Here is a 24579-nt window from a genome sequence, read left to right on the forward strand (position 1 = left end):
TGATTAAGGATAGAAAGAGATGAGTTGGCCTTTTGAGCCCCAGCTCTCCCTAATCCCTAAAGCTGTAGTTATGGAACAATAGAGCTGGCCTGAATTAATTGGAGTGAGGGAGACAAATTTTGTTCCTGGGAGACACCAGGTTCATCTATACCATCCATCAGACTTGAGCACAGATGGGATGGAGGCCAGCCCTAAAAATACATCCACCCTAGGTAACACCAAAGCTGTGTTCTTTCATGTCTAATTCACCCCAGATGGAGGAGAAAGAATTTGATGACCAGTCTTTGAAACAGGCAGAGAAACTTATATTATGCTAGGAATGACTGTTGGAACAAAAGGCCACTGTGAATTTCTTAGTCAATAAAAATGAACTCTAATAGAAATTTTAATAAGGAGCCAGCAGAAACATCCTTGTCATCATCATTGTGAATTCATGTTTATTGAATGTACAACAAATGCTAGTCTCTGCTCAGAACATTGGATGAACATCATGTCTGTATCTATAAGGGACTAGGCAATACTTGCACTAGGTTGATGCCAGTCACCCAGCCAGAACACAAAATGAACTCTTATAAATATTCTAAAGCATAATAAGGAAGGGGTCTTAGACTATATGCAGTCATCCTTGATTAGTATTTTCCCCAATGGGAGTACTTCTCCCCACAAGCTTTCCCACAACTGGAAAGGAAGAGAAGCAGGAGAGAGTAGGAAGAGTCAAGGTACAGTCCAGAGAAAGTCACAAAAATTTGAGCAGTGGCACTCCATAGATGTTTGGATATGGCAGTAAAGACCAGGGGGAGGGCCATATGCATGGAGTGGTAGGAACCAGCCCTGTTCATCTCCTGGTCCTTCCCTGCACATGTGTTATTACACAACCTTTAAGTGATAGACAGGATCTGTAGAACTCTGAAGATCTGCTTGATCATGAAGTTACCTTCCAGGTGAGGTCTTCTCCTTATTTTGCACAAAGGAACACTTTGGGACTTGAGGGCTAGTGGGTACTCACCAGTTAGGTAAACATTTGAGAGAATCATTGTCCTTGATGAATTTTGTAAATAAGCACTGACCCACTGGCTTAAGGGAAAACGAAAATGAGTGACTGATGATTTAAAAAGCATGCAAACATGAGGCTACACTACTAGCAGGTGGTTAGCAAGTGACCCAGTCTTAGTGCCTCTTCTCAAGGCCATCTTCCTTTCTCTTTCCCACCCTCTCCAATCTTCTGCCAAATCTCAAGATTTGAGGCAATGGTCAAGCTCCATGGCATAAGAATTGGTGTTCCTCATGATGCTTTCTGCCAACATGACAGGCTTGGAGTTTCTTCCAGCAAAGCAAGAAAGCCAGGTGCAGATCAACATGGCTGCAGCTGCTCCACCTCCAGCACAGTAATAGGCCCAGCCAAGCCGACAGGTACCTGTAGAAATAGGGACAGAGACATGAGAGTTGGGCTGTCTTCTCATACATTCTCCTTGAGGTATTAGAGTTAATGTGAGAATATGAAACAGTGAATACAACTGGGCCTCCTGTTTCCCCCTTTCCTCTTTTGCTGATGGTTGGTATTTTCTTTACCAAGAAGTTATAGAATTTTATTCTGTTACAGTAGGAATCTGGGGGTGGTGTGGGTGGTAGCGGTGATGGTGCCATAATGAAACTGAAGACAAGAACAATTTGATCAAGTGTCAAGAATTATGCTAAACTCCTTAGACATACATCTCATTGACCATTACAGTAACTATATGAGATATGCACTCTTATTATCCCTGTTTTATATAAGATGAGGTAACTGAGGCACAGATTAAGTTAATTGTGAAAAATCAGAGAGCTAGACAGCAATAGAGTCAGAATATAAACTCTGGCTAATCTTGACTCTAAAGCTTTACCTTTTTCACAACATCGATGTACTGCCATGCACAGACTATTTCCAAAGAATTGTATTCTGCACCATCAGGAGATTTGACACGCACAAAAATAAATAAAAATCCATTGCCCCTTGTTACATGCCTCTATCTTAACCTACCCTTTCAGTATCCAAGGAAGAAATATATTAGAATCAAGGTCAAGCTTGTAAAGCAGTAGTTTCAATTTAAAGGGTAATAGGGAAGGTCACCTGCTCAAAAACATCCACTCCACCACCTGCCTTTCTATCAGAGGTAGATTCTGTCCTTTGAAGTATTTATGTTTTCTCAGAGAATTTTCCCTCAGAAAATGCCAATGCCCAAAGAAAGGAGAGCTATTAATTTATAAGGGAATAGAGTAACAACTAATTGTTAAAATAAAGTGCCTAAGCAAACAAGACGTCAGAAACTGTAGAAGATGCAGTGATAGAAAATTGTAGAAGGGCCCTGAGAAAAGAGGTAGACAGTGACCTTCACCTACCTCACAGTCCTACAGAAGGCTAGTCCTGACCATTGTCAGTTAGTTGGATATGTCAAGACTGATCTTGATAACTTCCTTTTTTTTTAAGATTTTATTTATTTATTTGACAAAGAGAGAGGGATCACAAGTATGCAGAGAGATAGGCAGAGAGAGAGCGGGGAAGCAGGCTCCCTGCTGAGCAGAGAGCCCAATGTGGGGCTCAATCCCAGGAGCCTGAGATCATGACCTAAGCCGAAGGCAGAGGCTTAACCCACTGAGCCACCCAGGTGCCCCGATAACTTACTTTTTTTTTTTTAATCATTTTTTAAATTTATTTTCAGCATAACAGTATTCATTGTTTTTGTACCACTCCCAGTGCTCCATGCAATCCGTGCCCTCTCTAATACCCACCACCTGGTTCCCCCAACCTCCCACCCCCCCACCTCTTCAAACCCTTCAGATTGTTTTTCAGAGTCCATAGTCTCTCATTGTTCACCTCCCCTTCCAATTTCCCCCAACTCCCTTCTCCTAACTCCCCATGTCCTCCATGCTATTTGTTATGCTCCACAAATAAGTGAAACCATATGATAATTGACTCTCTCTGCTTGACTTATTTCACTCAGCATAATCTCTTCCAGTCCCATCCATATTGCTACAAAAGTTGGGTATTCATCCTTTCTGATGGAGGCATAATATTCCATAGTGTATATGGACCACATCTTCTTTATCCATTCGTCCGTTGAAGGGCATCTTGGTTATACTTTTTAATAATCAATTGCTTTTGTTTACATGGTGTTCAGTGAACTTTAATTTTCCTTCTTTTAATTGACTATTTGGCATGTCATATAAAGAATATAGCATGGCTTCAAGGTAGGCTCTTTGCTCTTCCATTCAGGCCAGCCTAATTTATCCCAAATTTCTCACCTCAGAAATAGTGTTCCTACCACCACCAAAGTTTTATCCATACTGTCTCTCCTGCCAGAAACAGCTTCTTCCCTCTTATTCACCAATTCATATCTTCTTCAGAACACTATCCAGGACTTCCAGGAAACTTTTCCAGATTAATCCCAGTGGGCTCAAGTCACCTCAACCAAGTAGCCCTCTAGGAGTTTATCTATATCCCTTACATGGGTGTACCTGTTGGATAAAATGTTGGGAGGAAACTTTGCATGTGACATATTTTTCATCTGCCCTTTACCCACTTCCAGACTGTTGGCTCAACAGTGCAGATGTATTTGTTTTTTTCTTGATAGTATCTCCTAAGCTCTATCAGCAGTGGGTGCTTACTGTGCATGTTTTAGCCTAACAATACTCCAAATATGGGTAAACTTGCATTTTTAATCCTCAACATACAAATCTATGGCTTAAATTTTTTATTAAAGTTATGAAACCAGCTGTAGTATTATTCTATTTGTTTCTGGAATGTGCTACAGTTCTTCCCATCATAAGACCTATGCCTACTCTCTTGCCTAAATTGCTTACTGCATATGTACATGTACACAAATACTTCCCACCACTCTCTTTGCCTAGTCAATGTTCAGTCATTCTTCAAAGCTCAGCCCAATCATTAATTCCTGACTCCTAAGTCAGATTCCTTCATCAAAGGTTCTTGTTAGTACTGTGTATACTTCCTTCTATACTTGAATCCCTTATCCCCTGCCATGACAATGTCAAAGTTTAGTTCTTCAGAAGAGACAGTATTTTACCAATAGATGGAGGCAGTCATATAACTCTTGAAATCCCATGGTCCCACCCAAAATTATACTGAGAGCCAAACTATAGTAGATATGGAAACAATGCAATCCTTAGATAGAGTGAATTTGTAAGTGAACCCTTCTTAGAGAAAATAATTCAACTACCCACAAAGTGGCCTCAACATGAACGATAATGGTGGGCCTCTGGAAAAGGTAAACTGAAGAATACCATACTGAGGTAATCAGCCAATAAATTTGTATCCTCTGTCTACCTTGTCACACCTCCTTTTAGACATACACACATACTTATTCACTAAAAAAAGGGGATTTTATATAATGCTTTTGGTTTCACAGGGTGAAAACTCTACATATGGGCAAACCTTCAACTTCTACCATCCTCAGGAAGAAGCTTGAAGGTTGTATTGTACCCAGCTCACAGATATGAATGTGAGGCTTAGTTCATAGCCCTAGGAACTCTCTCAGAAGCAGAGAGGTAGAGGCAGTGATCCATACCAAATCTCTTTACTCTCAGAATGGTACTCTGTCCTCTCTACTGGTTTCCTCACCCTCCCAAAAGCCATTTTTTCCTCTTAGAGGACTCTTGACCTATAAGCCCTAAAGAGGGGGTTCCTAAGTTAGTTAGTAATAGATTCACCTGAGCTTTTCCCGTAGCCCTCCTAACCAAAATCTCCTGTGCTCACATGGTAGAGTAGAAGGAGCCAGCCCTGGAGTGGACCCACTGTCAGGCAATTTCCTCCTCTCTGGCATGCTCCCAGTCTAATCTAGATAAGGCATCAGAAGTCTCACTCTGTTTCTTCAGTTACTTGTCAAGTCATCCCCCTATTAGAGTAGAAGGGATATTTTTATTAGATACATGCAACCTACGACCAGGGAAAGACTTGTTTCTGTAAATGAAAGGAATAAATGTATAGCATGCCATTTTCCCAAAGCCCCAGGCAGGAAGAAAGCTGACAGAGTGGGTAGCTCCAGAGTGAAGAGCTGGCTAGAAGGGCTTCAATAAACCTTATTGAAGTCATGTCAGAACTAGGTATCACAGAGTTAGGAGTCAGCACCAAAATGTTCCCATGGCCACACCAAATGCAATCAGTTTCTTCTCACAGAGACTCCTATTAGGCCACTGAATAGCACCTAAGCTCCAGGCTGCTGCCACAGAGGCAGCCAAGGAGAAATGGAGGAAACATATCTTCTATCCAGCCCTTCCCCACAACCCTACCTGTTATTTGCTTGAGGGAATAGAGAGGTTATATCAGTAGCATTGCAAAAGGGTAGAACAAAGCAAAATTTTCCAGAACTATGTCTTCAAGTTGAGAGGAACTGTCAGTATTCACATACTCCAAAGAAAGCGTGGACACTAGTCTGATGGCCTACAAAGGAATTTGTGTTTCCCATGGAAGGGTACAAAATAGGGAGCAGTGATAATGAGATACCACACTTTACCTCCAGTCACCTTTTAGTGAAGTCCCATGGACCATCACCAATCCCTAAGACCTACTTCCTAAAGCACTGTTGATTATTCTACTCATCTAACAAATATTTTATTAAGTACCTACCATGTGCCAGACATTTTGAATACACCATCTCATTCGATTCTCACAACAGTTAATTTTCATTAACAGCTGAGAAAACAGAATCTCAGAAAGAAAAGTCACTGTTGACTTACGAGTGTCAGAATTCAGATGTGAGTGCCAAGACTGAAAGTCCATGGTCATCTATTTCAACCATGCCAGTAGAGTGGAGCCAAGGATACAAGTTACTATGGTCCAAGACTTATGGGAAAGTATGCCTTCAACTGATCACTTCAGCTCTCTGATTCTCAGTTTCCTTTTCTTTAAGTGAAGGGAATTTTTCTGGACAGATTTTTTTAAAAGATTTATTTATTTACTTGAGAGAGAATGAGAAGAGAGAGAGAATGCAGAGGGAGAGGGAGAAGCAGACTCCACACTGAGCAGGGAGCCCAATGTGGGGCTCGATCCCAGGGCCCTGAGATCGTGACCTGAGCCAAAGGCAGATGTCTAACTGACTGAGCCACCCAGGTGCCCCATTGCTGGACAGATTATTTAAAAGCCTCTTCCACCTCAAAATTTCCATTCTACTATGAACATGATAAATGCCTTAAGAGCATGGAAATACTACAGGAACATCTAGGAAAAGAATTTTTGTATCTGAGAGAATTTAGGCTTAGGTAGTGTTTTATAGAGAAGATATCATTTCAACTTGACTTTAGCAGTGGGAAGTGGGCATTCTAGGCAGTTGGAGTGGTTGGTGTGACCAAAGTTATGTAAGTGAGAAAGTTGACAACATGTCTCAGAAACAGTACCCCATTCAGAGTTGCTTCAGAAAAGGAGCTGTAGTTGGCAAATAATAAGCTGAATATAGACCAGGAGGACTCATGAAATCTGGTATCTTTCCCACAAACAATGGGGAACAATGGAAATTTTCTGACCAGAGGATGAAATGATATAACAAGGTTCCTCAGCCTTGGCACTAAAGATATTTTGGGCCAGAAAAATCTTTGTTGTATGGGAGTGGGATGAGGTGGAGGGGGAGGTTTGTCTTGTGCATTGTAACACACTGGCCTCTACCTACTAGATGTCTGCACTTTATCCCTCCCTCCTGAGTTATGGAAACTGAAAATATCGACAGATATTGTCAAGTATCCATGGGGGTAGGAGTGGAGTGGCTTGCTTCCTATTAGGAAAGACTGAGCTAGAGGTATAGTTTGGGAAGATTAACTTAAAATCTTTGTATGAAAGGGATTGGAAACAGTTGTATACTGTAGGAAGAGACCAGTTAACCAGAAGACAAGGATGCTGGTACACATCCAACAATACATAATCCAACAATACATAACACTAGAGAACAAAAAAAATATATATATCTGGCCAAAAATGTCAGTATTTTTGAGGTTAGGAAAACTTCATCTAGGCAAACACCAGATATTTACACTTTAAATTACCTCCAAAATGAATCTTGATAACTGAACAATTAGGCCAACAGAAAAGAATCTTTTTCTTAAAGAACAGCTGTGCATGGTTTCCTATTGACTTGGGAAGCTGACTGGAACTGAGACAGGGTCAGTTTTGAGCATACTAGTATGCTAGCCCAGGGAAGCTGGGGAAAGTCAAGGAGAGAGATCTCACAAGGTATTCAGGAGAAAGTACTGATTTCCCTGAGAATCAGGAGATAGGAGTCTTTGAAGAAATCTCTTAACCCCACAGGACTTAAGCTATCTCACCTTTAAAATGGGAGAAAGTAGTTCAGTATCTGTCTAAAGACAAAGCAATAAAGACCAGATGTGTTCTTGAGGTCCCTTTCAGAAATAACCAGGCTCAATTCTGCCTCACCTTTCAGACTGACTGAACCAATTCTGAGCCTCCATGCTAGAATTGTTCTCATGTCCTCAGAAAATAATTCAGTGAGCTAACATCACAGCTGGGGATTGTCTCTACATACATGCATAGGTATCTGTGAAGAGAAAGACTGGGCAGTAGGATAAGAGGAGAAAAGAGGTCCTAACTACAAATTAGTTTTATGCAAAAATTTCTAGAGGAGCCCTAAGAGAAGCCTGTTCCTTTTTGTGCTCTTCTGTATAATTTCTAACACTCTATCTGAGTCATTCTATTCCAGTGCTGAATTTGCTGTGACAAGATCCCTCATAAAAGTTATTAAATCATCACTCAGCAGTGGGCCTGACATTTAAATCAAGACATGTTGCTTTTATTCCAAGTTGCAAATCAAAATGGTTTGGAGCTTGACTCTATTTTCTTTGATTCAGCATTAAGTTATATTATTACATGTCTGCTGTTTAGAGAACAAATTGTCACTGGCTGATACTTAAACTGACCCCCCTCTATAGAGCACCAGTCCTATGTCCTTAGGGATATGGTGTCTGGCCAACTGTAAATGGGTCATGACGAACTACTGGAAGGCGTAAGCCACAGGCTGATGTTTTTGGTGGGGTCTAGTACTGGTGTGGGCATCAGGATTGGGAATCATAGTAGGGAAGAGTCTAACAGAGACGCTTCTTTGCAGAATGCCAGCTTAGAAGCCAACAATGCTAGAGAACTAATCCAAAGAAAGGATTCCTGCTTAGAGAAAGAGGGAAAAGGCATAAAGAGAGTAAACCCACTTTGGAAGACAGTTTGACAATTTCTTATAAGACTAAAGATACATATACCATATGATCCAGCAATCATGCTCTTTAGTATTTACTCAAAGGAGTTGAAAACTTAGGTCCACACAAAAACCTACACAGTGATGTTTATAACAACTTTATTCATAATTGCCAAAACTTGGAATCAACCAAGATATCCTTCAATAGGTGTATGGATAAATTAACCATGGTACAACCAGACAATGGAATATTATTAAACACTAAAAAGAAGTGAGCTATCAAGCCATGAAAAACATGGAGAAAACTTAAATATATATTACTAAGTGAAAAGCCAATCTGAAAAGGCTGCATATTATAGGATTCTGACTATATGACATCTGAAAAAGGAAAAAACTATGGAGAGGATAAAAGAATCAATGGTTGCCATGAGTTGGTAGGTTTGGGAGGGATGAATAGGCAGGGCATGGAGGTTGGTAGAGCAGTGAAAATACTCTGCATGATAGTATAATGGTGGATACATGTCAATATATATTTGTGTAAATGTATAGAAGTTACAATGCAAAGGAACAATATTGTCATCAGTTTTATCATCTAATAAAATGATATATTTATCATCTAATATACTCCAATATCCAGGGAACTTGAGAGATACTGCTCTAGCCTTATAGGCATAATAAAGGGGAAACTGACCCCAAGGATGGAGGAGGACCTGCAATGTGAACCAGCATATTGCCCGCAAACTCACCTTCTAGAGTAGACAGAATAGATATGCAGAGATGTCTGTCTAGGAGCCACCAGGGGGACCTTCCCAGCCTTCATCATATCAGACCAGGCTGCCTGCACTGGCCCTGCAGAGCAATCACCTCAGCTACAGAGAGATACCTAAGTTCCTTTAGAATTCTACGGAAGGAAAGGGGAAGATCTAGAGAGAGATCAAAGAAAAGAAAGTGTCTAAAAGAGAGTCAATGGGGGTAGGTAGAAGAAGAAGAAAAGAAAGGCAGGTGGAGTTAGTTTAGAAAACATTAGTATAAGATTAGAACACCAGAGAACCTGTTACATAAGGACTGAGTGGAGAGGCTGAGGTCTTCAACAGACCTCTTCCTAATAAAGGTGGGGTTTTTCCAGAGTAGACCCAGCTCAGGAAAATCAGCTGCCCTTCCCATCACTGTAGCACCATCTGAGCTTATGAAACCAGGACTGCAACCCACCTCCCAAATTGCTATTTGGTGTGTATGGTGGGGGGAAGGATAGGGTTTCTATTTGCTTATTCAACATATTTTTGCAATGGGGACCTGCATTTTGTGTTAAGGAGGCAGCAAGGGTTTGGAAGAAGTTGGTGGTCCCATCTGTTCAGAGAGATACTGCTAACTATAGGGTCTCCATAGGTAGCAGCATAAAAATATTTTCAATGCAGCCAAGCTAAATGAGGAGAGAACTTTCTCTGCTAGGTCCAGCACAGATGAATAATTGTAAAAAATAAAGCAAAGCCAGTGAATTCAAGGGCAATTGCAAAATAGCCTATCCATCCCCTACCCCACTATAGCCCCCAGCAAAAAGATAGCCAAAGCCATGAGGACAGCTTTCTTCTCACTCTCCAGGCTGGGCATGAATTTCAACAGCAGCCCAGATTGGAGGCCCAAAACCTATTAAAGATTCCATAAGCCTGTTAGGCTCCCTTGCCAGAGAAAAAGGCAAAACAAAAAATCCTTTGGAAATGTCAGTAATTCAGGTAAACGTGTTTTTTGTTAGTAGCCACTATTTCTAGCCACTTCCTAGAAAGTCAAGGTAGCACTCAGCAAAGAATCAAATCCTCATGGTGACAGAGATGCCCTGATAGGGTTGAATTTTTTTTTCTCATACACTTCCGCCAAAAAAGTTGAGTCCTTCCATTGAAATCTTTCCTGATACAAGTAAGCATTTGCTTCTGACCCATACTTGTCCGTTGCCAACCAGTCTTTCCTATTTATGTTATTTCCTGCAGGATACTGAGTTTAACTATTCTGATCATCTTTTTCTTCATTGGGGAATAAAGGGGAGTAATTAAGTCTCAGGTCAACTTAGATTGTGCTTCTGTGTCTTTCTCAAGACTGGCCCCCACCTACCCCTGAATAAACCTTCATGTCACTCTGTGTTGTTCTTTATATAGCCCATCAGACTAGACTTGAAGAAACATTTCAGAAGAGCTTTGGGAATTGCTGTAGACTGAATGTTCATGTCCCCCAAAACTCATGTTAACTTCTAACATGCAATATATTGGTATTTGGAGGTGGAGACTTTAGGAGGCGATTGGGTCACGAGGGTGAAACCTTAATAAATGGGAGTAGTGCCCTTATAAAAGGGACCCCAATGAGCTCCCTTACCCCCTTGTGCCATGTGAGGACATAGTGAGAAGACTGACAAATATGAATCAGGAAGAAAAAATTCACCAGACACTAAATCTGCTGCCACCCTGATCTTGGACTTCTTAGCCTCCAGAACTGTGAGAAATATAGTTCTGTTGTTTGTAAGCCATCCTGTCTTGAGCATCTTTCACAGCTGTCCAAATAGACTAAGACAGGTACTCTCCCCAAAGGACTAGTCAAAAACCAAGTACTGAACCTGCTTGACTCAGCATGAGCTCTGTAAGATACTTGGCCTCTAAGAAATTGGCCCCTCTCCTCTAGCATCTGCTTGATAGATTTCTGATTGCATCCACTTGAACTTTTTCAGCTAATAAAGGCACTGTGGTAAGCTCTTTAAATATGTTGTTCTTGCATAGGTAAGATCAACAAGCTAGACTGGGTGAAAGGGAGCCAGAGACTGAAATGGAACAAGTAAACAGACTATTAGTGTGACAGGTGCTATGACATAGAGCAATACGACGATATAGATGTGGGGCATCAAGTGCAATTGAAAGAGGGCAGGGAGTTTTCAAGAAAAAGTAGGGAGTTAACTAGCTGAGGAAGGGGAGAAGGGTATTCCTAACTATGGGAAGAACACATGCAAGGTTGTAAAGGTTTGAAAGAACATGGTATTTCAGTGTGGCTGGACAGGAGGAGGAACTTGAGTGCTGATGGAAGTGATGGCCAAGGTCCCTGCAGGCTATGCTTAAGGAATTTTTTTCCTGCAGGCAATGGGGAACTATTGTTAAAGAATGGGAATGACATCAGATTTGCATTTTTGGAATATCACTTTAGCCACAGAATGAAAGGCATACCAAGAGAATGGCATGCAGTATCTTCAAGAATATAGAGAGAGTCACGGGTTGTTTTCTATAATACAGATGAAAATTGAGGCTAAGAGAAAGAAGGTAGGTTCTAGAGTTCCCATGTGCCTTAGCAGTATTGCAGCATTTATTCCTCCTGGATGACTGATATCATTATGATTTGGGATTGATATAATTATGGTTGTATTTGCTAAATAGACATATATAAAATGTCTCCTCAAAGCTTCTTGAAGACTATGTTTTTGAATTCTTTTAAAATTATGTAGGGTCTCATTCGGTATCTCATATACAGTAAGTGCCCATCATATGCTTACTGATTGACTGTTATATACTTTTTTTTTTCTGATGGGACTAAGTGGCTTTATTGGGGAAAGCCAGGATTACAATGGATTTAAGAGTTGGCATTGAGGCCCTTCTTCTTGCCAAAAGTGTGCAGGAACCATGGACTTTACCTCCAAGCATGAGGCTGGCTACTTCTGGGACGATCAGAGCCTCCACTCTACACTGACCCAGGATAGCCTCATCCTCTAGGGGTGTGCCTGCCAGGATCAAGACTTGATCTTCTAGAGTGATGCCCTCCAGCAAAACTGAACAGTAGCACTGCAGCCTCTACCCCAAAGACAGAGTCCAGAAAGAGGAAGGAGCAATGGTGCACATATCCTCACCACCTGCAGCAAGCCACATCACTGCTCTACTGTTATGTACTTTTGACAGAATCCTCACTTATGAATGCTAGAATGCCAGAACAGGAAAGCTGACAAAGCTCAGGACTCAGAAGCAAGTGCTCCCTCATTCCAGCCATTGACTTAGCCCCATACCTGCAAGGTTAGGTTTGAACATCAGCTATTTCTATCCATGCTCCATTGGCCAATAGATATAGACCTTGATGGCTCTCCTTGGGCCCAGTATCTCTGGGTAACAACCAATGCCACAAATAATACCACCCAACATGTGCATAACACTTTACAATTCACAAGGCACTTTTCCTATTCATTATTTCATTTAATCCTCTTGTATTTGTTTTATTCATTCATCAAGTCCCAGGTAGAGGCAGGAATGTCATTAGAGAGAAAGCCATGGAGCAGACAGATAAGTATTTGATCAAGTTTGCCACTTAGCCAGAGAGTAGAATCCAGCTCAGGCCCATATGTGCTCAAGAAATCATGTGGTGCACAAACAAGGTCCTAGGTGAGAATGACAGAGAATGCTATTTGCAACCATGACCTGTCATTTACAAACTGAACCTGTGGGCAAGTCATTTAACATTTCTGAGTTTCAACTCTCCCATGGGTACAATGGAAGTGACACCACAGAGCAGTGGTGAAGGTCAAACGATATGACACATATAAAGCACTCAGCACAGCACCTAAAATGATCAGTACTCTGGGCCCATTCTCCTCTCAGCTAAACACTTTTCAGCTAATCCACTAGTTTCCACGAATGAACCATGAGAGACTATAGGCTATGAAAAACAACCTGAGGGTTTTGAAGGGGCGGCGGGGGTGGGAGGTCGGGGGAGCCAGGTGGTGGATATTATAGAGGGCACGTATTGCATGGAGCACTAGGTGTGGTGCATAAACAATGAATTCTGTTACATTGAAAAGAAATTAAAAAAAAAAATGTCTGGAGACAGCTTTAGCATAAAGATTTCTAGTCCCTGCTAGAGTTCTATAGAACTGTGATCTCTGGGGAGAGGGACCAGATGATTGCAATGCACAGTCCGGTGGGGTATCACCTGAATGAGACCATATCATTAGCTCAAAGTCATCCAGCCTTTAGACGAGAAGTCAAACTTGAATTAAGAACCTGCAAGGAGAGGGGCCCTGGGTGGCTCAGTTGGTTAAGTGACCAGCTGTTGGTTTCAGCTCAGGTTGTGGTCCTGAGATCCAGCCCACATAGGACTCTGCACTCAGTGTGGAATCTGCTTAGGATTCTCTTCCCTCTGCCCCTGCCTTCTATGCTCTCTCTCTCAAATAAATAAATAAATAAATCTTTATTTTTTATAGTTTTTTTAAATAATTTTTATTATGTTATGTTAGTCACCCTACAGTACATCATTAGTTTTTGATGTAGTGTTCCATGATTCATTGTTTGCATATAACACCCAGTGATCCATGCAATATGTGCCCTCCTTAATACCCATCACCAGGCTCACCCATCCCCCCACCCCCCTCCTCTAAAACCCTCAGTTTGATTCCCAGAGTCCATAGTCTCTCATGGTTTGTCTCCCCCTTTGATTCCACACCTCCCTTCAATTTTCCCTTCCTTCTCCTAATGTCCTCCATGCTATTCCTTATGTTCCACAAGTAAGTGAAACCATATGATAATTGTCTTTCTCTGCTTGATTTATTTCACTTAGCATTATCAATGTAAATTTTAAATATTTCAATTGTATCAGTCAGGATAATTTTTTTGAAATCTATTTTTTAATTTAATTTTACTTTTTCAGTGTTCCAAGATTCATTGTTTATGCACCACACCCAGTGCTCCATGCAATACATGCCCTCCTTAATACCCACCACCAGGCTCACCCATCCCCCCCCCTTCCAAAACCCTCGGTTTTTTTCTCAGAGTCCACAATCTTTCGTGGTTCATCTCCCCTTCCAATTTTCCCCAATTCACTTTTCCTTTCCTTTTCCTAATGACCTCCATGTTATTCTTTATGCTCCACAAGTAAGTGAAACAATATGATAATTGACTTTCTCTGTTTGGCTTGTTTCACTTAACATAATCTCCTCCAGCTTCACCCATGTTGATGCCAGTGTTGGGTATTCATGTTTTCTGATCACTGAGTAATATTCCATCGTATATGTGGACAACATCTTCTTATTCATCTGTCTGTTGAAGGGCATCTCGGCTCTTTCCATAGTTTGGCTATTGTGGACATTGCTGTTATGAACCTCGGCGTGCATATGGCCCTTCTTTTCACTACATATGTGTCTTTGGGGTAAATACACAGTAATGCAATTGCTGGGTCATAGGGTAGCTCTATTTTTAACTTTTTGAGGAAACTCCACACTGTTTTCCAAGGTAGCTGTACCAACTTGTGTTCTCACCAACAGTGTAAGAGGGTTCCCCTTTCTCCACAGCCTCTCCAACATTTGTTGTTTCTTGCCTTGTCAATTTTTGCCACTCTAACTGGTGTAAGGTGGTATCTCAAGGAGGTTTTGATTTGAATTTCCCTGATGGCTAATGATGTTGAACATTTTTTCGTGTGTCTGTTAGCCATTTGTATGTCTTCTTTGGAGAAGTGTCTGTTCATGTCTTCTGCCCATTTTTTGACATCATTAACTGTATTGCATTTGTTGAGTTTGAGGAGTTCTTTATAGACCTTGGATATCAGCCCTTTGTCTGTAGTGTCATTTGCAAATATCTTCTCCTTTGCCTTTGGAGACATGTTTTGAAAGAAGATACTATATTCAACACTGCTGTGGCTGATGTCAAAAAAGTTACTGTCTATGTTCTCCTCTGGGATTTTGATGGATTCCTGTCTCACATTGAGGTCTTTCATTTAGAGTTTATCTTTGTGTATGGTGTAAGAGAATGGTCTACTTTCATTCTTCTGTATATAACTGCCCAATTTTTCCAGCACCATTTATTAAAGAGACTGTCTTTCTTCCACTGGATATTTTTTCCTACTTTGTCAAAGATTGTTTGACCATAGAGTTGAGGGGTCCATATTTGGGCTCTCTATTCTGTTCCCTTGGTCTATGTGTCTATTTCTGTGCCAGTAACATGCTGTCTTGGTGATCATAGCTTTGTAATATACCTTGAAATCAGGCAACCTGATGCCCCAGCTTTGTTTTTCTTTTTCAACATTTCCTTGGTGACTCAGGGTCTTTTCTGGTTCCATACAAATTTTAGGATTGTTTGTTCCAGCACTTTGAAAATGCCATTGGTATTTTGATTGAGATAGCATTGAAAGTATAGATTGCTCTGGGCAGCATAGACATTTTAACAATGTTAATTTAAAAAAAAAGAACCTACAATCATCTTGATGCAATGCTATGGGCTTTCTCTTGAAAGATACATTTGTAGGCAATTTCTCCCAACTCACCTGGGTGAGACTCGGTAAAGATGGTTTAAAAAAGTCATGCAACACAGCAGATGTACATATAGGTTAACCCCTAATAGGTGATTCTAATTTTGCCAGAGAACTGCCCTGAGGGTGTGCAAGAACTGTCCCTGGTTTTCCTCCTGGTTCTTGCCTTTGAAATCTATTTCACTTATTAAATAACATGGGTCAGTCTAACCTATAAGAACAGCAATAATAATAATGACAGTTCTTATGGCATTTATTCAGTTCAGGCCCTGTACGAAGTTTTAAGTATGTCACTTCATTCCATCCTCACAAGATTACAGTGAAATGGGCACCATGGTACTAACACCCCTATTTAAAACGGGTTTCTGTTTTTAAACAAAGGTTTAGGATACTGTTTCATCCAGAGTAGCCAAGGAAAGACCCTCACTAAAAGTGAGGGGGATAAAGAAGACTTTTATTGAGGTTTATAGAAGGAAATTTGAGTGGAGGAAACAGAAGTAAGGAGATGAAGCAAGAATCAGATTCTTTGACCTGAGGATCAGAGGCGGGACAGAAAGTAGCAGAGGAACAGAATGAATTCACCTGACTTTACCGCCATCCGGTGGTGGTCTGATGGACAGACAACCAGCTCACTGTTTCAGTCAGACAGAGACAGAGAGCCTGCTAGATCCTCTGCAAGTTGCTAAGTGGGGGAAATAAGGTCAAATAAAACAGAGAACCTGCCCTTTGAGGTCTTTTCTAGATCTTCTGGAGTCACCAGGCTGGAAGTCACCTTAAGGATTGACTATTCCAGGAGTAAACACCCTCTTTCTCATGCAGGCTATTTTCAGGAAAGGCAGAAATGTTTATAAGCACCATCATTTTTTTTTCTATCAAAATGAAACTAGCTTAGCATCCCATGGGATGTATAGAGTCTCATTACTTGAAGTTCTTGACTATTTTTAATAGAAGATGGTCAGTGAGAAAACTGGCACTGAAGTTTAGTCATTAAAATGATAGGAGGAATCAGTAGATACGCTTTCTCAACTTCTACTCCTTACACCTGTAGGGCATTGTTCTCATAAATCACATTCACATGCACTTTGTCATTTCATGGCCAAAACGATCCCTAAGGTAGATAAAATCATCCTCACTGTAGTCGCTGGGAGCTAGGCTTAAAGAAGTGAAATGTATATGAGAAATCTGAAAGAGCCAAAGTGGTCCAAAACAGAGAGCAAATGATGGTTACCAGGAGATGGAGGCAGGTGGGGAGATAGGACAGATGTTGTTTTAAGGTACAAACGTGCAACAGGTAGTCAATAAGCCCTAGGGGCCTAATGCAAAGTACAGTGAATATAGACAGTAATATTGCATTATAATCGTCAAACTTGCTAAGAGACTAGAACTTAATTATTCCAAACACTACAAAGAAATAATGATGTAATATGATAAAGGTGCTAATAATTATTATAATGGCAATCACATTACAATATAGAACTGTATCATTTTAACATGTTGTATACCTTAAATTACACAATGTTATAGGTCAAATATATTTCAATAAAAACCACAAAAATATAAGGATCTGAAATGACTTGGCTATGGTCACAAAGTAAGATGGCAACAGAGCCACCTTGTGATTTGTTCATTCCACTCAGTGCAACATTTAGAGAGCGCCAAGCATGTGCCAGGCACCAGGGATATGCTGTTGAATTACGTTGCTCCCTGACTCACTGTTTCCCTCCTGCCTGTTCCAGCTTAGCTAGCCCAGCTTCTCTGGATGGGAACTCCTCTTTGTGTGAGCCAGGAGGACAACTGAAAAATCTTAAGCAACACCTGAGCCATGAGTTTTCCAGAAAGACAGTCTCCCCAGGACATTCTAGCTCTTGGTGCCCAACAAATGAGTTGCTTTTCCCAATCCCCTGGGTCAATCCCTGGCCCTCACTCCCATGGGTGAATGATACTAAAAGCCTCCTCTCCTCTAGGATGGCTGCCTTATACTTAAGGTTCATCTTTCTGGGTTTTTTAAATTTTTTTTAAATTTTTATTTGTTTACTTGAGAAGGAGAGAGAAATAGAGATAGACTGTGTATGAGTGGGACAGGGAGGGGCAGAGGAAGTGGGAAAAGCAGACTTCCAGCTGAACAGGGAGTCCGATGACTTCGGGTTCAATCCCAGGACCCTGTGATCATGACCTGCGCTAAAGGCAGACATTTAACCAACTGAGCCACCCAGTCACCCGTGCCCTTCTGGTTTTTTAAGAATACAGTAGATAAATATGAAATTTAGTCAAAGACCTCACCACAAAGGTAAGTAACATCAGGGATCTAGGTAGGTATCTGGGGCCTCTGTTGCTTATCAGTCTAGTTCAATGCTCTCTCTATTATAACAGGGAAACCAAATCTCAGGGTGGGGAAGTGACATGCCCAAGCAAATTTCAGAAAATTAAAACACAGCTGTCCTGATACCCAAGCCAAAACTGTTTCTACCACACTCTGCTGCCCCTCTGTGGACATGAGAATATATTAAGCTGCTTCCTTGTGCTCTAGTGAGCACAAGAAAACACACTGTCCACAAAGAAGGAAACTGATAGAGAGGAAAGGTAACAGGAAATGCCTGGAAACTGAACCCATAAAGTCCAAACCCCGAGTCACCGTAAAAGGCTTTGAACTAGCAAGAATGAGAGGAAATGATGAGAGAGCAAAGGAAATGGGCCTCTGAGAGAGGAAACACAGGGAGCACACACAAGGCCTTTGGGTAGCCTCTATTGCAGGCCTTTGTCAAATGTAATGAGTTTCTCTGTCCTTCCCAGAAGCCAAACCTGGGGCATCCTCCCTAACTAAGGAGGCTCTTGAGAACTGGGCTGACTACCTACTAACACAGGTTACATTTTCAATTCCCATTAAGGGAGACACAGTGAGGTTAAGTAGCATGCCCCAAGATGCACAACCAGTAAGTGGCAAGGCTCAGATTTCTACTGTTAACCTATGTTTTTAAGCCATCATGCAATAAATAATGGCTCCTTGCTGTAATAGGTCCTTTTTCTGAAAACTACTGAAAAGTGCTGGGAACATTTCCATTTCAACAATTGGTATTATTATAATGACAATGATGATACTGGAACTGGACAACAACTGTTGACAGGTAACTGTATACCAAACACTGTACTAGGTGTTTTGCATGTGTGATCTCATTTAATCCTTACAGCAACCCCAGAAGGTAGCAATAAGCTCCCACATGCTGAAAAACTGGCCCAAGGTCACAGAGCTAAGGATGCAACTATGCTAAAGCCCACTCTTAACACTAGGCGATCTTCCCTTAGGTTTCTACCCTGGTTCCCACTGTTTTGATGCCAATTAGAGGCTTGATGAAGGACAACTAGGAGGTGGAGTGAAATGCATTAATTTACTGTTGGACTGAGGATTCATTTGTGTGGGATCAAGTTGTTGAAATCTCTATTTGGTGGCCAGAGTTTAATTAACAACCATAAAAACACCTTTCTCAGCTTAAATCTTTCATTTACGTAATCAAATTAAAGTGTGGGAAAGTTTGCACTTAACAGGACTGTTGCTAAGAGCCTTTGTCTGACTTTCCCCTTCTTACTGATGAATTATTTATTCAACAAACAGGTATGGGATTGCCATTGAGCAGCACCTACAATATGCCTGAGAGTCAGGAAGCTAGTTCCAAGTCCCTTCTTGTGGGCCTTGAAAAAATCACCTACCCCTATTGGTCTCACTAACTATAAATAGCCCCAGTAATTAATCTGCAAGGTCCCTCCTATTGTAGGTTTCAGTGCAAGTTCCTGATTAGTGTTTGGGGTTTTTCCGCTGTTTTATATACTTGATTGTAATTTCTTATTTATTTTTTACTGAGATATAATTGACATATAGTATTATATTCATTTCAAGAATACTACATAATGATTCAATATTTGCATATATTGTGAAATAATCATCAAAATAAGCCTAGTTAACATCCATAACCATACATATTTATAATATTTTTTATGAAAACTTTTAAAATCTACTCAGCAGCTTTCAAATATATAATACACTATTATTAATTATAGTCACCATGCTGTACATTATATCCCCAAGACTTACTAATTTGATAATTGGAAATTTGAGCCTTTTGACCCTCTTCATCTATTTCATCCACCCCCTGTCTCTGGTAATAACCAATCAGTTCTCTACATCCATGACTTTGGTGCGTTGGTTGGTTGGTTTGGTTAGCTTTATAGGTCATACAATATTTGTCTTTATCTGACTTATTTCACAGAGCAGAATACCCTCAAGGTCCATCCATGTTGTTGAAAATATCAAGATTTCCTTTTTATGCTTGAGTAATATTCCATTGTATACATATTCCACATTTTCTTTATCCATTCATCCATTAATGTATACATAGTTTGCTTCTGCATCTTGGTTACCATAAATCATGCTGCAATTAATAGGGAAGTGAATATATCTTTTTGAGATAGTGTTTTCATTGTCTTCAGATAAATACCAAGAAATGAAATTCCTGAATCATATAGTTTTTAATTTTTTGAGGAACCTCCACAGTATTTTACATAGTGCACTCCCATCAACAAAAGTACAGGAGTTCCCTTTTTGCCACATCCTCACCAACACTTGTTACTTGTTGTCTTTGTGATAGTATCCATTCTAACAAGTGTGAGGTGATGTCTCATTGTGATTTTGATTTGCATTTCCCTGGTGATTGGTGGTATTGAGCACCTTTTCATGTACTTGTTGATCATCTGTATGTCTTCTTTGAAAAAAAAAAGCCTCTTTAGATCCTCTGCCCATTTTTTAAATTGGATTGTTTGGGGGGGCTTGCTATTGAGTTGTATATGTTCTTTATATACTTTGGAGATGAATCCCTTATCAAATATATGATTTGCATATATTTTTTCCAATTTGGTAGTTTACCTTTGCATTTTGTTGATTGTTTTCTTTGCTGTGCAGAAGCTTTTAGTTTTACACAGACCCACTTGTTTATTTTTGCTTGTGTTGCCTTTGCTTTTTGTGTCAAATTCAAAAGTGATTGGCAAGACCTATGTAAAGGAGCTACTTCCATACTTCCTATGTTTTCTTCTAGGAGTTTTTTGGTTTCAGGCCTTATGTTTAAGTCTTTAATCCATTTTGAGTAAATTTTTGTGTATGGTGTAAGATAGTGGTCCAGCCTCATTCTTTTGCATATGATTGTTCAGTTTTCCCAACACCATTTATTGAAAAGACTTTCCTTTTCCCATTGTATATCCTCAGTTCCTTTGTCATAAATTGACATATTTGTGTGGGTTTATTTCTGAGCTCTCTAGTCTGTTCCATTATTCCACATGCCTGCTTTTATGTCAATACCATACTGTTTTGACTACTATAGACTTATATTATAATTTGAAATCAGGACACAAGATACTTTCAGGTTTGTTCTTTCTCAAGACTATTTTGACTATTCAAGGGTCTCTTACGGTTTCTTACAAGTTGATTTCTTCTTTAAATGGTAAAAAAGAAAAAAAGCAGTCAATTTCTTTAACGGCTCAACTAATGACTCCTGGGTCAGAGCCAGGTGTGTTTCCAGTGTGTTAGAGCAGGCACTGAGGGAGGATAGGGACAGCAGTCTGCAAGACAGGAAAGAACAGCCTAGAAACAGGAGAGGCAGTGGAAGGAAGGTGGTCACGTAAACAAACCAACCTGCGTTGGCTCTTTGGTGAGTCAGAAACTGCACTAGGTTGAGTTGTTGCACAAAGTAAACTTTATTTGCAGCAAATAAGGAGGTTACGGGGAGTAGCTTTCCAAGCCATGAGTCCCCAAACAAGGGTGGATGGGTTCCTTTTATTTAGGGTGAGGATGAATATTTAGATAGGGAAGCCTTGTTATTGTATGTAGAGACAGGCATAAGGTCACAAGTGTGCCTTAAGGAACCATGCCTATACATTTATTGCATGTTATGTAAATGAGGCTGAGTCTCCACCTTGGGTGGAGATTTTAGCATTATAATAAAGGTAGTCATCTGTCATTCTAGAGTTCATGCCATGGTCCATCTGTGCAGATGGGAGTCAGGGACTATTTTAAAACTGGTCTGAATGGTTGGGGTGGCTGGAGATCTTTTTAGGGCAGTCACTATTGCTCGAGGCACAGTTTCACTTTCCTTTTGCCTGAGTTAAGAGAAGCTGGAAAGAAGAGCCTAAGGAAAACGTGGGACAAAGGTCTGTGAGTACAAGCAGGTAGGCAGTAAAGGCAAGGTCTTGGGATCTTGCTGGTGATAGTCAAACTTTTGGGGCACCAGAGTATGGGGATTCCTTATACAATTGTGCTTTTTTCTGGAGAGCGCCCTCTGTTCTTTTATTCTCCTTTCTTGCCCCACCCAATCCCTTTCTTTCAAGAAGAGCGACTAAGATAAGTAGTACTATAAGGAGTAGATATGCTAGAAAACCAGAGAGTGGCCCTGGAAGATTGTATATAATCTTAGAACATATGAAACAAGAATTTTGTATATCTTTCTCCTATGATCAAGTTTAGCAAGACAGTGTAGGTGTCTTTATTAATGCAAGTCAAATCTAGAGGCACTTTAAAATTTCCTACACATGTCCATTCCACTTACAATCTCTTCCAGAATCCTATCAGGTTTAGCTGCCACCTTCTGTATTTGTACCCTGGTTATACTAAAAGATCAACAGGGGACTTAGACTGAGGGTAGAAGTGCAGGAAGCAAGATGTAAAACTCGGTACTTTCCATGATGTTTCAGACATTTGTTTCTGAAAACAATAGAGCTAAAGTGTATCTTTTTTTTTAATTTTATTTTTTATAAACATATATTTTTATCCCCAGGGGTACAGGTCTGTGAATTGTCAGGTTTACACACTTCACAGCACTCACCATAGCACATACCCTCCCCAATGTCCATAACCCCAACCCCCCCTCCCAACCCCCCTCCCCCCAGCAACCCTCAGTTTGTTTTGTGAGATTAAGAGTCACTTATGGTTTGTCTCCCTCCCAATCCCATCTTGTTTCATTTACTCTTCTCCTACCCCCTTAACCCCCCATGTTGCATCTCCTCTCCATCATATCAGGGAGATCATATGATAGTTGTCTTTCTCCGATTGACTTATTTCGCTAAGCATGATACCCTCTAGTTCCATCCACATCGTCGCAAATGGCAAGATTTCATTTCTTTTGATGGCTGCATAGTATTCCATTGTGTATATATGCCACATCGCTAAAGTGTATCTTGAGGAGAATTTGCAAATAACTGGAGACATACCCTCACCAATGGGGGGTGGGGGAAGTCATTGTAGTCACACACAGAATGGTGAATTAGGAGATAAGCACCTATCACAGATCTGCCTTTCACTTGATCTACGACCTTACACAAATCACTTACCTATTCCTACTTCCAGGTTTCCTCATTATAAAATGGGCATATTATCATCTGCTATCAATGCACTTTTGAAAATCAGATTAGATAATACTCATGAGAATATGTTGTAAATGTGATCCATTGATAGAAGGTATAGCCCTTACCTTAGAATTAAGTGCTACTGATAACAGTAGTTTTGTAAGCTAGCTTGAAAACAACTATGTCACATTAGGAGTATTTAGCTTCTTGAAATCTTCAGTGGGGCTTATCTGGGTGATAGGCCATTGGGTATGAAGGAATTCCCTAGTAGTTTGGTGGATCTAAGAGGATTTTGAAAATCACTGTGAAGCTAAAATATATGTATTTGGAAGCCAGCTGAAATGAAGTCTCCATTCAAGGTTCCTTTTCATTGTACCGTCACATTCTCAAGGACATTGCTTTTCTGCATAAATCTCTCTCCATTACAGAATCATTATCATCATGAGTCAAGTATTTGGCCAAGTTAGAAAAAGCCTCTCTTTTTTTAAAAAAAATTTATTTATTTATTTGACAGAAAGAGAGAGATCACAAGTAGGCAGAGAGGCAGGCAGAGAGGGGGGAAGCAGGCTCCCCACTGAGCAGAGAGCCCAATGTGGGGCTCGATCCCAGGACCCTGGGATCATGACCTGAGCTGAAGGCAGAGGCTTTAACCCACTGAGCCACCCAAGCACCCCAGAAAAAGCCTCTCTTAATCCTATATTCTCCTCCAGCTACTGCTCAGTTTCACAGCTTTCCCCTGTAGCAAAACTTTTTGAAAGAATTGTTTTCATTTTCCTCACCTCACAATGACTCCAGTATCTATAACTGCAAAACTGCTCCTCTAGGACACCATTAAAGTCTGGCTGACTCCAATGGTCACTTCTCCATCCTCATCTAGCAACTTGAATCAATATTAAACACAATTGGTTACACCCTCTTTTTCAATGTACCCTCTTTCTCTTGGATGTTGTGACCCTGCATTCTTATTTTTCTTTTCTGGCTTTTCTTTCTGAGTCTCCTTAGTAGGCTCTTTCTTCTCTGTGGAGGAGCATAGCAGATAAGGACCCAGATTTTCAGGCTGTGCTTTCCAATATGGTAGCCACTAGTCACACTGTGGCTATTATATTTAAATTAATAAATTAAATTAACATGATTAAATATTTATTAAATTAAATTATACATTCAGTCCCATCAATCTAACATTTCAATTGTTCAATAACAACATGTGGCTAAAGGCTAACACATTGGATAGCAAGACACAAAAAATTTCCATCATTGAAGGAACTGCTATTGGATGGTGCTAGCTAGAATCAGACTTCTAGAATTTGAATCCCAGCTGTGCCAATTTATCTTCTGAGAGTCCTTAGGCAAGTTACTTAATCTTACAGAAAATAAAAAGAAATCTCTGCCTTCATAGAGTTTGTGCTATCCCTACAATAGGAAAATACGGCATGCCTAAAATGTAGAAGGGAGATCTATAAACATTAATAGCTCTCCAAGAGATACTGGTGAGTGAAAAATGCAAGGTTCAGAATGGTATAGTTAGTTATATAGCTAGATAGATATATAATATGGTCTTGATTGAACAAAATAAAGATATGCTCATATTTTTATATTTATTAAAAATTCTGGAGAGATACAAAAAAACTTAATGGCCCCTTTGGAGAAGGGAGTCAGGGTTAGGAAAAAGACTTTGACTTTGCATATACATTTATGTGCTATTTTATCACATACAAAAATTACTTTTGATTAAAAATAATAAATTTATATGTATATGATTTGACATTTT

At 40.3% G+C, this 24579-nt stretch overlaps 1 protein-coding gene across 1 annotated transcript in view; it reads right to left on the minus strand.

Moving 5' to 3' along the window:
* Positions 1–585: 585 nt before the first annotated feature.
* The window catches only part of LHFPL1 (LHFPL tetraspan subfamily member 1), a 37496-nt gene continuing 13502 nt past the window's right edge, over positions 586–24579 (minus strand). The window contains exon 3 of the mRNA XM_032837078.1: positions 586–1414. Within this exon, the coding sequence (XP_032692969.1) occupies positions 1233–1414 (182 nt within the window). The 3' untranslated portion in view covers positions 586–1232. The remainder of the gene's footprint in view (positions 1415–24579) is intronic.

This window comes from Lontra canadensis, unplaced genomic scaffold (assembly GCF_010015895.1).
Source record: "Lontra canadensis isolate GAN:19392208 unplaced genomic scaffold, GSC_riverotter_1.0 scaffold96, whole genome shotgun sequence".
Classification (NCBI taxonomy): Eukaryota; Metazoa; Chordata; class Mammalia; order Carnivora; family Mustelidae; genus Lontra; species Lontra canadensis.